Source organism: Cebus imitator, unplaced genomic scaffold (assembly GCF_001604975.1).
Source record: "Cebus imitator isolate Cc_AM_T3 unplaced genomic scaffold, Cebus_imitator-1.0 Scaffold21, whole genome shotgun sequence".
Classification (NCBI taxonomy): domain Eukaryota; kingdom Metazoa; phylum Chordata; class Mammalia; order Primates; family Cebidae; genus Cebus; species Cebus imitator.
The window spans coordinates 5,019,096-5,035,236 of NW_016107336.1; the positions used below are offsets into that span (position 1 = coordinate 5,019,096).

Genomic DNA, 16,141 nt, shown 5'->3' on the forward strand with positions numbered 1-16,141 from the left:
AATGTGCAATCATGCTGATTCTTCCATTTTCACTCATTCATTCAGCCAGTGAACATTTATTTGCCAAGCACCTAGTAGAAAAGACACCTATCCTGGGTTCTAGAGGGTAGATTTGAATTCGACACAGTCTCTGACCACAGTGAGGACAGACTAGAGCAGAGAAGTATGGGCACAGAGAAACATTACAGTCCAGAATGGCCTGTTGTGTTATGGTTCTGTGCCGGTGAACTATGTGAACACAGGAGGCAGAGCAGGGCCCTATCCTGAAGCATCAGGAAGACCGTGTACCCAGGCCCTGCCTGATTGCAGCTCTATCTGTCACCATGCTTCAGGAAGCACCGCCAGGCTAGGCAGGTAACTCCCATCTCTTCCCTTAGTACTCTGTGTCTTTACACTTAGCTCCATGCATTACAAATAGCTTAGTCTCTGTTTCTCTTCTGTCCTTAACCAAGACATATATATATTTTTTGGTGGGGGGCTGTGTTATCTTTTCAACATCGTAGGCAGAGTCTGGCACATGTTAAAATACATGTTAACAAAAATAGGAAAAAAACTAAAAACTTGAGTACAGATAGGCTTTGACCTCAGCTTTTATATACATATGTCTATATCTATTTAGGTAGTTATCACCTGTATTTTTAAGCCCTTGCTCCTTATACTATATAATGCCTAGGGTGAATCTTTGTGCTAAATAGAAACCATCAGACACATATATGGTATCCATACAATACTCAGGCTGAGAAAAATTTTTGTGGGGCTATGGATACAATTATTTACCCAAACAAAAACAAACCTTAAATACTTTGGCTCCAGGAATTTCGGTGATTGGTTCTTCTGAATAAGAAAGATTCTGCTCTGTAAAAAATTCTCGTATCCCAAGTTCACTGATTTCCACACCAATTACACTGTGTCCCCGGTCTGCAAACCTGCATAAAATGATACATTTATACTTAAATTATGTGTTCAAATGACTAAACAAAGGGTTATATTATAGTAAGCATATATTTTCTTTAATTTAAAGGCATTTATATGAATTCAAGTTCACAGGATTTCAAAGAACATGCAGGAAAGCAGATCTATATTATTTTCAAACCTTATAAAAATTCTGAAAAACTGACTTATATGACCTCAGGAAACAATAAAAATTTGGAAAATTATATATGTCTTATTTTTTATATATGCAACAGTTGGAATGTAATGATAGATATATAATTTAAAATACTGATTTAATACAAATTGATTTGACTAGAGGAAATGCTTTTCAGTTTCTCTAAATCAGTACTGTCCATTAAAAAATTTTCTGCAGTGATGAAAATGTCTGCATCTGTGCTGTCCAATAAAACAGACATTAATCACGTTGGCTCCTTGTGATTGAGGAACTGAATTTTAAATTTTATTTAGTTTACATTTAAATAGCCACATGTGGCTAATAGCTACTGTATTGAAGTGAATAGGTCTAGAATACTAGCATTCATTTCTATACTAATCTTGTAGTTTCCATTTGCTTAAAATAAACACTATCCAAAAATTTGTATATTTTTTTATATACAAATAGTTCTTTTTTTTTTTTTTTTGAGACAGAGTCTCGCTCTGTTGCCCAGGCTAGAGTGCAATGGCACAATCTTGGCCCACTGCAACCTCCATCTCCTGGGTTCAAGCGATTCTCCTGCCGTGGCTTCTCAAGTAGCTGGAATTATAGGTGCCTGGATTACACTCAGCTGATTTTTGTATTTTTAGTAAAGACAGGGTTTCACCAGGCTGGCCAGGCTGGTCTCGAAATCCTGGCCTCAGGCAATCTGCCTGCCTTGGCCGCCCAAAGTGCTAAAGTGCTGGGATTACAGGTATGAGCCACTGCACCCAGCCTTTTCCTGGTAATTTTGAGAAAAAGCTTTTCCTCAAAAAAAAAATTTTTTTTTTTTTGAGACAGAGTCTTACTCTGTCACCCAGGCTAGAGTGCAGTGGCACAATCTCAGCTCATTGCAACCTCCACCTCTTGGGTTCAATTCTCCTGCCTCAGCCTCCCGAGTAGCTGGGTTTACAGGTGTGCCCCACCACACCTGGCTAAATTTTGTATTTTTAATAGAGATGGGGTTTCACCATGTTGGTCAGGCTGGTCTCGAACTCCTGATCTCAAGTGATCTACCTGCCTCAACCTCCCAAAGTGCTGGTATTATAATCCTGGTAAGTTTTATAATGAACAGAATTCAGTTTCAGGATCTTGGACTCAAGAAAAAACATTACCAGTAGCACAAGTACCTAGGCACAGTTATGCTTTTAAGTCCAGTGACATAAAAACATAGTTCTGCTATAATGCAACATGTGCCTTTCTGAAATCACTGCACTTTGCTAAATCATGCAATAAAAATCACCATGCTGGTGGGGAAAGTGAGGGCACAGCATTTAAAACCTTTGTTAGTGCCACATTAAAAAAAACAAAACCAAAAACAGGAACCTAATAGTAACAGTTTTACCCATGCTAAATGGTTGAGAAATAGATAAATACTACAATAGGGCACTTCACTGTGAAAAAGATCTAATGTTACTGAGGTAGCTGGGAGATGTTTGTGCATTCTGTCTATTCATACATGGCTTAGTTCCGCCGGGTGCAGTTTTCTGCTTTTACCTAAGGCTTCTTGTAGACAAAATCACACTCAAACAAATGTGAAATTTATTTCATGATCAGATTGTTCCCTAATATATCAACTGAGTTAGAATTCAGTTTTGAAACAAGTATAGCAGGACTGACTATACATTTTGTCTACAAAAGAGAACATACTTTCAATGTGGTCAGAGGATGAACTGTTTTGTTATAAAATGAAACATATTAATAACTTGTCTTTCATCTTTCATATTTCCTAGGGTATTTGAAAACATACAGGGAGTTTTAAAATTCTCCATATATTTTTTGAAGTTATAAATGGTAAACAAAAATGTTATTCAGATTAGCTGCATGCATTTTTATTTCCCATTTGACAGATGGAAGAATGAAGCATAGCCTACTACATCCTGGAATAAAAACAAAGTAAGGACAAGCACGGTGGCTTATGCCTGTTATCACAGCATGTTGGGAGGGAGGATCCCTTGAGCTCAGGAGTTCAAGGTTGTAGTGAGCTATGATCATGCCACTGTACTCCACCATGGGTGACAGAGTGGGACTCTCCCAAAAAAACAAAAAACAAAACCTAAATATCTTAAACATTTCATTTTAATGCTTTTTGTCCTTACCTCATGGTCAGTTTTTCTATTCACATCTGATGTCTGTATAGACCTCAAAACACAGATCAGTTACATAAATGAAAAATCATCTATTACCATAACTTAACTTCTTACATGCAATTACAGTAGCAAAAGTGCTGATATATATATATATATGTATATCAGAATACAGTTTTATATATATATAAAACTGTATTTACATATACATATTTGGAGACGGAGTCTCGCTCTGTTGCCCAGGCTGCAGGGCATGGGCTCACTGCAACCTCCGCCTCCTGGGTTCAAGCAATTCTCCTGCCTCAGCTTCCTGAGTAGTTGGTATTACAAGCATGAGCCGCCATGCCTGGCTAATTTTTGTGTTTTTAGTAGAGATGGGGTTTCACCATGTTGGCCAGGCTGGTCTCAAACTCCTGACCTCAAGTGATCCACCCACCTCGCCTCCCAAAGTGCTGGGATTAAAGGCATGATCCACTGCACTCGGCCAGTTCTGATTTTTTTTAACATTTTTATTACAAATGGCTTTAGACCCCAAATATTCAACAATCACATTTAATTGGCTATTTCATACCATTTGCCTAATGTTGCCTCAAAACCTGTTTGTACTGCATTGCTACTATTTATGATGACATTGTGTGACAGTCTGTTTATATAGTTAATATTTTTTTGAGGGTAGTTTTGAAAGTAACTATCTCTTGTGGCTCAATAAGTTGGTTAAAATATAGGTATAATAATATAGTTTAAATATTCTCTATTTCATGCCCACACTTGAATCTTAAAGTCAGAGCAGCCATCTAATAAAGGCTCTCAGCTACAGTTGAGTGTGGGCTGGCTGCAAAAATTCTATCGTCTCTACTTGAAAATCAGCTCCCAAAAAGTGCATGCATACTGTGTGTTAGTCACAGATATTTATATTCAAAACAGACCATTTTTAAGTTATTATATTTTACATTTATTAATCTTTTATTTTTAATTTATTTTTTGAGGCAGGGTCTCACTATGTTGCCCAGGCTACTCTCAAATTCCTGGGCTCAAGAGGTTTTTCTGCCTTGGCCTCCCAAAGTGCTGGGATTACAGGCAGGAGCCACCACACCTGGCCCCTTTACTCACCTTTACATACATTCTTTTTTCTTTCCTGCTCAGTGATCAAAGTTTTCAACATTCAAGCTTATAAATAAATACACATCTTGGCAGGTATGATTGTATCTGAATATTATCATTACAACAGAGTGCTGTATAGAGAACGATGTGGAGGTGACTTTAGGGTAACTCACAGTAAAAGTGGCTTGTTAAAGTGAATTCTCTTTGTAGAGAATTATTCACATGAAATAGTTTCTTAATCACTGGTTTTATAACAACAATTCATGATAACAGAAACTCCTGTGTTCCCTGATGGGAGGGGAAGGTTGAGCTGAACTGTGGACTATGAACCCTGTCCTGCCAGAAAGCTGCAATTCATTTTGAATTTCTCTGTCCACCACCATTTCAAATATCTAAAATTAACTTAGCTAAATTCCTAAACCATCTACAAAAACTGAACCACATACAAGGATCCAGGAAATGTAAGCAGGAAGGCTGGTTTTTCTCCCCACCGTTGGTTCCAAACTGATTTTTAAATGTCAAAACTCAATCCAGAAAGACTAGGTCATACCTGTTTCTGTTGTTTCTTACTGTTTGAGAATATTATTTACAATTATATACACATCACAATAGAAAAATAAGGAATTCCTGTGTATTTCCTAAAAATGGAGTTTTTAAACTCACAGCCTGTGAAATCATCCAAAGAATTCATCACGACAAGAGAACTGTGTTAATGTTTATCTGCTCATACCATTTCATCTCAACTGCTTTTCCGCAGAGAGGAAAAAATACTCTCAGTCCACTCTCGCCTTTAAGAAAAGTATCTAAATGCTTCTTTAGTAGCCTAAGGAGAAAAAACAAAATTTAGGACAGTTGTATGGTAAGTGAATACTTTTCATTCATTATCTCACTTAATATTCCCCACAACCTTAATAAGCAGACATTATTAATTATTATAATCTCCAGCTTCCATATGAAGAAATAGTTATGTAACTTGCTCAGACACACACCCAGTCAGTGGTAAATCTGACTTACACCTAGGGCTTTCCTGATTAGCAATTAAAAATAAATTTTTTTTCTTGGGTATGTTTTGAATATTTTTTTTTTTTTTTTGAGCCAGAGTCTTGTTCTGTTACGAGGCTGGAGTGCAGTGGCGCAATATTCGCTCACTGCAACCTCCTTCTCCCAGGCTCAAGTGATTCTCCTGCCTTAGCCTCCCAAGTAGCTAGGATTACAGGCACACACCACCACACCCAGCTAATTTTTGTATTTTTTTTTAGTACAGATGGGGTTTCACCATGTTGGCCAGGATGGTCTTGATCTCCTGACCTCGTCATCCACCCGCCTTGGCCTCCCAAAGTGCTGGGATTACAGGCATGACCCACTGCTCCTGGCCAAAAATTCTTTATTAATTCTCTAAATATATACTATTTTGGGGTGATGGAGCCTCTGGAGCCATGGATTTTCAATATTCGTTTCCTGTAAGTTCTCTAAACATGCACTCAAACCTTAGAAGTAAATCTGAGAAGTGTTAACTCTTGTAGTTCTTGTAATTCCCTCTGTGGAGATGGGCTCTTCTAAGGCCATCCACATGACAGAGATAACCCAATGTTTCTGGGATGATGAATGTGGCTAACCCCACATATAGGCACTGAGGAAGGAGAGCTAAGCAGAATCCTGGCACAATTAGGGCTTGGAGAATATCTCAGTTTATAGTGTTACTACTCAGTTATTTCCCTTTATACAATCCTCTCTATTTAATTGTATATTAGTTCTTAGAATGAGTGCCTAAAGAATATCTCACCACTCAGTTATTTCCCTATATATATAACTATATCTTACTTCATAATTGGAGGAATGTCTAGAGTAGATACAGTACAGAGCATGAATTAAGGAATAAGCAGCTTGTAGTCGGAGAAATGTCTGGAGCAGACAGTGCAGAGCATGATTCAAGGGGAAAACAGTTATAGTAGAACAAGAGTCCATGGACCAGGTGGCAGCATTCAGTAACGTAAAGATATCTGCTGTATGGCAGGCTTGGGGCAAGAGCCACTCCCCCTGATAAAGGAGCTGTAGGACCTTGCTCCAGTTCTTGTGGAAGGCTGCCCTCAGACTGGCAATCGCACCTTGGTGACTGTGAACTTTATCAGCTCTTGTTACTCTGCTCGCTCAAAAAGCATTCCTTACAGAACTCACTGGAAGCTGCCAGCAGGTGGCGTAGATCCTGACAGCTCTGTCACTGCTGTGTGACTCAAAGCATCCTCCCATAAATCTTTCTTAGAAGTAGCTTGCCCATAGATAGAGGTATTGCACACTGCACCCTCTTCACTGCGCACCTCCATGCCTCGGTGACCTAATGGGAATGGACCCCTTGCTGTATACTGTCCACCTCCTAGCCTAGGTGACCTAATGGTGGTGGACCCCTTGTTTTATTGCTCACAACCCTATCACTATCCTTAAAGATGACTTCACTCACTGCCCTGACCCCTAACCTAAACACAATAAATACACACGCTTCTGGACGTTCGGGACCTCGCTTGACTCCACTCATACGTGGCATGGCTCCCCGAGCCCAGCTGCGTTTTCCTTGTACTTCTGTGTCCTGTCTCTTTATTTCTCGGATCCTGTGCCTCAGCACAGCATAAGGGACACCCCACGACCCTGTGGGGCCCTCAGCCCTGCAATGATGACGATGTCATCTCCTGGGGAGATGGGCGTGGCTGCCCAGAACAAGGAATGTCTGTAATGACCACTTTGCACTGGTCCAATCACTAACTGCTACTATGAGGACGACTACTACATCGCACAACATCCTAGCTCACTTTTTAATTTCTCGAAACTTCTCCCACCACAGGGATTTTTTTTTTTTTTTTTTTTGAGATGGAGTCATGCTCTGTCCCCAGGCTGGAGTGCAGTGGCACAATCTCGGCTCACTGCAGCCTCTACCTCCCAGGTTTAAGCAATTGTCCTGCTTCAGCGTCCTGGGTAGCTGGGACTACAGGTGTGTGCCACTACACTCAGCTAATTTTTGTATTTTTAGTAGAGATGGGGTTTCACCATGTTGGCCAGGATGATCTTGATCGCCTGACCTTGTGATCCACCTGCTTTGGCCTTCCAAAGTGTTGGGATTACAGGCATGAGCCACCACGCCTGGCCAAGATAATTCTTTAACATCTGGACACATCTTATTGGAAAGCAAAGTCAGACACCACTGGTTTTCAGTATAAAGAATCGTAAATATAAACATTGCTTGAGCACCTGTTGTAGGTGCAAATATGCATGACCAATACATACATGGTGCAGGGGATCCGAGAACATATTTTATAAATGTAAGATGTTACCAGCTGTAACTCACACCATTATTTACACACTGTGGAAAGAAGACACTGCCAATTAAATTACATCATGCCGTAGATGCACAGTGATTCAGAGACACAAAGATGTGAAGAATTAAATGTGCATCTTAAAAATTAGTCTAAGATATATGTATTATTTCTATCTCAAAGTCAGTTTCTGATAGAACATTTTCCTATTATTCACTAAATATTTCTTACTGATGTCCTTGTTCCTGATGAAAAGCAGTGTTGCGGTTCACCCACTTGTCTTGCCATTCTTCCAGAGTTAGTACTTGGTTTTTCTGTACCTCAGTATTGGGGTACTCTTCAATATCAAGTGAAATTCTTCTACCATCCATAGTTTCATAGACACCTTTGTCTTTCAAGAGTATGTCTTCTGTGCCTAAGTGGAAAATATTTGCAATGTTGTCATTTAAGGTCATTGGGATTTTATTGATGAGCTAAATGAAAACCTATTATTCTTGGCAGTATAACTTTTAAAAAATATTTCTTTCTTTTTTTTTTAATTTTTGTTTTTATTTTTGAGATGGAGTCTCACTCTGTTGCCCAGGCTGGGGTACAGCGGTATGATCTTGGCTCACTGCAACCTGTACCTCCTGGGTTCAAGTGATACTCCTGCCTCAGCCTCCCAAGTAGCTGGGATTGCAGCTATACACCACCATGCCCGGCTAATCTTTCTTTCTTTTTTTTTTTAGAGACAGGCTCTTGCTCTGTCACCCAGGCTGGGGACCTTGGCTTACTGTAAGCCTCAACCTGCTGGGCTCAAGCAATCCTCCAACCTCAGCCTTTCAAGTAGCCGGGATTACAGGACTTCAGGTACACACCACCACACCTGGCTAATTTTTATATGTGTGTATATATATATATATATATATACATATATATATATATATATTTTATAGACATGGGGTCTCATTTTGTTGTCCAGGCAACAAAGAACTCCTGGGCTCAATGGATCCTTCTACTTTGGCCTTGCAAAGTGCTGGGATTACAAATGTGAGTCACTACCTAGCCACTCAAATATCCGATAAAAGGTGATACAAAAAATTACTTTCAGTGAGTCTGGTGGTAGAGGCATACCCCTTTCACATTACAAGAAATCGTTAAATAAACTGAATTATGTCTTAGCACTAATGTTTCCTCCACTCTGACATCTCAATCATCAACACAGAAGATTTCTGTGGCCAAATGTGGGGATTCTCCCCCCCGCACACCAAATATTGGATACCAGTTGGGTGTCTTTTAATGCAATTCTGACATTACCTATCTGGAGATAGCATCAGATTCTATATATGGAGGGCTTAGTCTCTAAGACATCCCCCTCACTTAGATACCAGTCACAAGTCCAGGCCTTGATTAGCTTCAAGTTGGGGATCCCACAGCCTCCACTTTGGGTTTGCTTAATTTGCTAGAGTGAATTAAACTCGGAGAAATACTTAGTTAACTTTGCATGTTTACTATAAAGGATACTGTGAAGGATATAGATGAAGAGATGTGTAGCTCCAGGAACCTTCACCTGCAGCTATTAGGAGGCTCTCCAAACCCCATCCTCTTGGGTTTTTATGTAAGCTACATAAAGTTTTTATGTAAGCTTTATGTAGGCATGATTGATTAAATCATTGGCCACTGGTGATCGACTTGAACTTTCTATGTACTTACTACTAATTCAACTCTAAATTCTGCCAACTGTCCCAACTTCCTGTCAATACACTCTCAATCTCTCCAGTCATATTTTCTCAATATCATCTTGGAGAATTCTCTCCTAGAATCTGCCCTGACCACTCTCTATTCTGGTAGACAGCTAGCTTTCTGGGATTTCTCTTCATCATCATTCTGGAGATTTCCTTCTTGTCTGAATCTCCTGCTTTCTTTATTTCATGTTTTACTCTTTTTTGTTGTTGCTGTTTTTTAGTGACCACCCTCAGACTGGTGAAGCCCAACCTCCAGAGCTTCCTGAAAGAGCGCAATGAAGAAAAATATTGTTTTCTGATTTTACGTGTATAAAACAAGGTTGGACTATTCCTCATCCTTGATGTATAGCTCTGCTGGATATCAAATTCTTGGTTAGAAGTGTGGGGGCCATAGGCTGTTGGCACTCTAAGGTTTAGTGAAAAATCACGCTCACCTCAGCCTCCTGAGTAGCTGGGATTACAGGTGCACATCAACACATCCAGCTAATTTTTAAGAGATGAGAGTTGACCAGGTTGGTCTCAAACTCCTGGCCTCACGTAATTTGCCTGCCTTGGCTTCCCAAAGTGCTGGGATTCCAGGCATGGGCCACTGAACCTGGCCCTCTGCTTTTTTATTTCTCTTTCTGGGACCCCTGTTATTTGTCTCTAGAGTCTTCAGAGATGGTATGGTAAATTCCTCATTTTTTCTATATCTTCATTTTTTTGCACTATTTTCTGAAAGATTTACCTTAATTCCCATTTTTCAAGCTTCCTTTTTTTTTTTTTTGCTATAAATTTCCCAGTGCTTTGGGCAACCAAGGCGGGAGGATGGCTTGAGACCTGGAGTTTGAGACTAACTTGGGCAACATAGTGAGACGCCATCTCTACAAAAACAGTTTAAAAATTGGCCAGGCATGGTGGTATATGCCTGTAATCCAAACTACCCAGGAGGCTGAGGCAGGAGGATGGCTTGAACCCAGGAGTTTGAGGCTGCAGTGAGCTATAATGCTGCCAGCGCACTCTAGCCTAGGCTACAGATCAAGACTTTGTCTTACAACAAAAACAAAGAATAGGTACCAAAATGAATAAAGGTAAAGAATGTGGGCGGGGCTAATACTGTAGGGTGATGTGAGTGGATTTCATTTGGAAACCTAGATGTATTTATTTTTCCTTTTTCTTTTTTCTTTTTTTTTTAGAGGCAGGGTCTCACTCTGTCACCCAGGCTGTAGTGTAGTTGTACAATACAGCCTCAAACTCCTGGGCTCAAGTGATCCTCCTGCCTCAGCCTCCAAAGTAGCTAGGACTGCAGGTGCACACCCCCATGCCCAGCTAATGTTTTTATTTTCCTTGTGCTAGTCAGACTTTCCATAGATGGATCTCCCAATTCCTGTTTTCAGGGTTTAGTCATTGGAGCCCCTGTTACATACTCATATAGGAAAAGAAGAAGAGAAGTGGGTGAGGGTCCCAGCATCCAGTTTTCTGTGTTCAATTAATCCTCCTGTTTTCTGTATACTCCCACGCTCAACTGTGTATTACATCTTCTCAATCTGGACACTCCTTGTTTTACCCTTTCCAGAGAATAAACTCCCAAAAGCCTGTTGGTGTGGTGAGATGTACGCACCTGGCTGCAGGAAAGTGAGAAAGGGATCGGGAGATGTGGCCTGTTCTGAACGAGCATTTCAAACAATCCTTCTTGTTTCAACCATACACTCACAGTTCATGGAGGTACCTTTATGGTGCTAATCCTGAGCATTTGGGGATTCTGTAATGCAAACTGAGCTGCTCAATGGCTTTCCTCATTGCTGGTTTAGAAGTCAGCTTCCTTGAAGTTGCAAAATCCCTTCCCACTCATGCATTTGACTTTCCAAAATTTTATTAATTCTGTCTCTCCTGTCCCCGCTATCTTAATACTTTATGCCTTAAAAAAATCCTGTTATTTTCAGGAGGGAGCAAGAACAAATTAAAGTAGATATTGAACTGTGGTTCAATATCATATCTCTACTCAATACATTTGTATTTTCAAATAATTTTCTATAGCTTCTTTTTTTGCATGGGAAATGCACACTAAGGAAACTGAAAAAAGACATGTAGACTGCAAACTAACAATAGAATACAAAGCCTCTCGACTGATTGAAAGCATGCTTTCTTTTCTTCTTTTCTTTTTCTTTGAGATGGAGTTTGCTCTTGTTGCCCAGGCTGGAGTGCAGTGGCACGATCTCAGCTCACTGTACACTTTCTTGGCTAACAGGACCCCAGAATAACCTTGAAAACTGAGTTCTGGGCCAAGAGCAGATAGAGCCTCAGATACAACTCTATACCTCTTCTCTTGCTAACCACAATTAGGCTTTGTTCCCTAAGGGCTTAACAGAAATGAGCCCTTTCAAAAGATTCTACCTCTGACATCAACGAACCCCTTGATGCTGCTCCTCCTTTTGTGCTTGATAGACATTACAGACCAGAGTGGTTCTGGCCAGTCTACTGAGAATGCACAGTAAGGGTTTTTTTCTATCCTCTACTTCACCTTTTGACTTAAGAGGGCCCAAAACTCCATCCTCTGACTGTGCTAACACTGCCATTTTTTGTGCATGCTACATATGGGTACTTTTCCTCCTTTCGTAAATATTCATGAGTCATCCTACAGCTTACTGAATATGTATATTCGGCCATCTTCCTCAGCGTAAATTCCTGTTCCCTTTGCCTGTCCCTGGAAGTGTCAGTTTCTGGCTTCTGGCTGGAGGCTACACTGCTCAGCTAGTCAGAATGGCTACCTTACAGTCTGAAACCATTCATGAGAAATAGAGTTCTCCTTTCTAAATTATGAACTTCTCATTCTTCAGCTGTCAGACCATAACTGCAGATCCATCTGAATGTACGAGGAAAACATGTCCTTTCAATGTCAACTTTGCAATATTAAGGACAATATAACACCATAATTCTGACATTCCCTTTAAATCATTAGTGAAATTAGTTTGGATTACACTAGCATGCTATTATTGATTGGTCTATTTAAGGATTCATCTGTGAAATAGCAAACATTGCATAAAAGCACGTATTTCAGGAAAACTTCCCCTTTTATTGCCAAATTTGACCTCAGTATCCTTAGGATATAGGGAGGAGGCATTTCTCTCATTACTTGGAAACACGAAATTCACTTCTTAGCAAACATTTGTAGACAAATGGCTTTTGCAAGACCCTGGCGGTATCAGGAGGTGACTCTGATTTTTCTGAGAGGTCAGCAGAAAGTATCTGATTTATATTGGGTACAGAAAAACAAAAGAATGTTGCAGCGTTCTTATCTTCATTTTCATTCAGAAACTCCGGAACCTAAATTCAAGGCTTCATAAAACAGTTCTCTACTCAAAAGAGAAGCATAATTTTATCATAGAGCCACAGCAGCCTGGAGAAGCACAACTCTATTCCTTTCACACAAACTTGAATTAGGAGTATAACAAAATCATGTGCATAACTTAATCACAGCTTATTTGTTTGTTTACTTTGTTTTTGAGACAGGATGTCCCTCTATCCCCCAGCTGGAGTGCAGAGGTGCAATGACACTACCATTGCCAACACTGGGGCTCAAGGGATCCTCCCACTTCAACCTCCTGTGTACCTGGGACTACAGGGCTGCGCCACCATGCCTGGCTGGTTTTTAAATATTTTGTAGAGACAGGGTCTCCCTGTGTTACCCAGGCTAGTCTCAAACTCCTGAGCTCAACATCTTAGCTGTTCTAACAAGTTCTCAGCACGGACTCCACTTGTACACACCGTTTCTGGAGAAATAAAGTTTATTTCTATAACACAAAAAAGTGCACATTACAAGAATTAAGGAAGGGAAATTTTACAATAATTCTTGCTCACAAACTGGAAGTGTAGATGTGCTCCTTTGGTGGTCCAAGTCCTCAAGTTGTTTTAGTCTCTGTTCTCACCTTTTCAAAAGTTTCTGCTTTGGTTTTGTTTTTTCATTAAATTGAGGAGAAACTTCCCTAAAGAGCACAAATCTTAAAAGAGTATGACTCGGTGAATTTTTTTTTTTTCCGTAGGCATACACCTGTGTAACCACTGCAGAGCAAGAGATAGAAAATTTACAGCACCGCAGGTTCCCACATCACCAGAGAATCACTCACTGTTTGCCAGTACTTCTCTTTTCCTAAAAATCATTAATACACCACGCCGGGGAAAAAACCGAGAGCTCGTTTCTATTAAAATAAAAATCTGAAAAATTAGCCAAGTGTGGTGCAGGGAACCTGTAGTCCCAGTTACTGGGGAGGCTGGGGCCTGAGGATCACTTGAGCCCAGGAGTTCCAGGTCACAGTGAGCTATGATTGTGCCACTGCACACTAGCCTGGGCGAGAGGGAGGCCCTGTCTCTAAAAGAAAAACACTAAAAGGAAAGAAAAAAGATCACTAAAACACAGCAATGCTTTGGAGGCACTTTAAATCCTGGATCTTGGATTCAGGTCATTTACAGCCCGTCGTGGTTATTCCCAGTTTCCCCTCTGCTTCCTGAACCTCACTTCACAGGGCCGATCGCGGGGCTGTCCGTGCTTGTAAGGATTCCCGGGAGTCCTAGCACAGGCGCAGATACTCCCAGCAAATCGTTCCGTTTCTCACCCGCACCCTCTGAGCCCTAGGGAGCTTACCTCGCTTACCGCGGGTCGCCTGCCTTTCCCTCCGCCACCGCCAACCTCCCCAGGGGTGGGAACTCTCTGCCCACGCTGCAGTTTACAGGGGCGGGTACCTCCCGCGTCCGTCACCTCTCCGCCCCCGCCCCGCCTCTTTCCCGTGCCCGCCTCCGCCTCCGCCCGCGCCCCGCCTCTTTCCCGCGCCCTCCTCAGTTCCCGCCCCCTCCCCCGCGCCCCGTCTCCACGCCCGCCCCGTACCTTGTTGCGCAGACTCCGCCCTCTTCCCCAGGCGCCGGGTTTGCGCAGCGGCGGAAATGGGTAGGGCGGAGCGAGCGCCGCGGCTGAGGCGAAGGCGGGGACCGTACCCATCCCTGGTCCCGCCGGCTCCTCCCACCCCGGGTCACGTCGTGACAGGGGCGGAAGCGGCGGCGGCGGCGGCCGAGGGGAGCCTGGGGCTCGCGGCGCGGCTCCTGCCGTCCTGTGCGCGGGGCGCGCGGCTCCGGAGAGGCGCCTGCAGTCCTGGGCGGCGCGCACCGCCTCGCCGGCGCTCAGAGGTGGGAGGCTCGCCACTCCGGGGGCGTGCGTGGGGGCGGTGGCGGATTTCGGGTGACAGCGTTGCACAAAGCAGCTTGTTTGGGGTGCAAGCCCTCCCTCTCCCCCTGTGCAGCGCCCCTCGCCCTGGTGGGAGGTGGGCGGGTGCCCCAGGGACGCATTTATCCTGCCCCGGATTGGAAGAGGGTGCGGGGTGAGTACGTGTCTGAAGGGGGAATTCCCGGGCTGGGGTGTTGGGGCAGTGGGGTCGCAGGATTCGCCGCGATGTTGCCGGTCTCCTAACGCCCCTACAACGTTTCCTTTCTGTACAGCTGTGCCTTTTCCCCGAGACTCCTGACACCTCTTCAGCGCAAAGGTGAGCCCCGGGACTGTTGCTTCTCCGACTTCGAAAAGCATCCGAAAGCTTTTCGGAAAGCGAGGCGGCTGCAGCTGGCCCCGGGAGTCTGGGGCTCCCTCCTGGGGGCTGTCAGAGCCGCCGAAAGACCCCACGGTCCTGGAGTAGGAACTCCCTTGCTGGTTCTTCCCGGCCGATAGGGTGCGGCCAGGAGCCGGCACGGCCTTGCAGGTGCTGTAGTTAATCCTCTCGCACAGCCGCCGCTCGTTGAGACTTGAGGAGCATTGCCAGGTTGCTGGGGCAACTCCTGTGAGATTGGAGACCTGGAGGAGGGATGGCCCGATCAGGGTAGCTGTTAATCAGCGGGTCGGCAGCCGGCAGGTGAAAGAGGAAGAGGTAGATCAGCTGTAGAAAGTTGGGGTTCAGTGATGTGGAACCCAGCCAGATAGAGGCCCAGTCTTCCCTTGGGTAAGCCTGAAGGACTCCCCAGTCCACTCCAGTTGGGGAACCCCCCGCACCACATTTTGTGTGTGTGTGTGTGTGTGTGTGTGTGTGTGCGTGCGCGCGCGCACACACACGTAACGCAAGGCTTTGGCTAGTTTTGTTTTGTGTTTTTAAATCTATTTTAGTGGCAGGCGAGTGGGAGAGAAGGCTTCTTCAGGAGGTACATGAGAAAATTGTCATCAATAATTAATTGTCTTCCAGGCAGAGAAAGTAGTCAACAAAAGATATCTAGGCAGTTGGGGAATTTAATATTGAATCATTGAACTGCATGTTGAATATTGAATAGTTCAATATTGAATTATTGTACTGGGTCCCTATTTCTGAAGATTTCATTAGTGTGGGAGCAATAAGGTACTAGTCCCTTTTAAGTGTCTCGAAGGGAAATTACTGTTTCTGTTGTCTCTGAAGAAGTTTCTAGTAGTTTGTCTTATTTTTAGAAATTGTATGGACTCCACTATACATTTTTATTCTAAACTGGCCTTTTTGATTCATATTTGTATGAATTCTTTGTGTTTCTTTAGCATCTTTTTGAGGCCCGGCGTGGTGGCGCAGGCCTGTAATCCCAGCACTTTGGAAGGCCGGGGTGGGCGGATCACTTGAGGTCAGGAGTAGTTCGAGACCAGCCTGGTCAACATGATGAAACCGCACCTGCACCAAAAATACAAAAAGTAGCCGGCTGTGGTGGAGCACACTTGTAATCCCAGCTACTCAGGAGGCTGAGGCAGCATTGCTTGAACCTGGGAGGTGGAGGTTGTAGTGAGCCAAGATGGCGCCACTGCACTCCAGCCTGGGGGAGGAAGACTCAGTCTCA

General features: G+C 43.0%; 2 protein-coding genes across 11 annotated transcripts in view; one reads left to right on the plus strand and one right to left on the minus strand.

Moving 5' to 3' along the window:
• TPMT (thiopurine S-methyltransferase) overlaps nt 1-14,292 on the minus strand; it is a 31,974-nt gene extending 17,682 nt beyond the window's left edge. The window contains exons 1-4 of one of the 6 annotated variants that reach the window (XM_037736023.1): nt 14,199-14,292; nt 7,848-8,031; nt 5,045-5,137; nt 794-926 (exon numbers count right to left, since the gene is read on the minus strand). In XM_037736023.1, the coding sequence (XP_037591951.1) occupies nt 794-926; nt 5,045-5,137; nt 7,848-7,987 (366 nt within the window). In that variant the 5' untranslated portion in view covers nt 7,988-8,031; nt 14,199-14,292. The other 5 variants (XM_017521656.2, XM_017521658.2, XM_017521657.1 and 2 more) reach the window with 5 other exon arrangements.
• Nucleotides 1-16,141, plus strand: part of KDM1B (lysine demethylase 1B) — a 111,051-nt gene that overhangs the window by 25,311 nt on the left and 69,599 nt on the right. For 2 of the 5 annotated variants that reach the window (XM_017521649.2, XM_017521650.2), the window contains exons 1-2: nt 14,320-14,494; nt 14,804-14,847. The exons of 1 other annotated variant lie outside the window; for it this stretch is intronic. The gene's annotated coding sequence lies outside the window, so the exon portion shown is untranslated. Of the gene's footprint in view, nt 1-14,319; nt 14,495-14,803; nt 14,848-15,531; nt 15,682-16,141 lie in introns of those variants that run through there. 2 more of the 5 variants (XM_017521651.2, XM_037736020.1) reach the window with 2 other exon arrangements.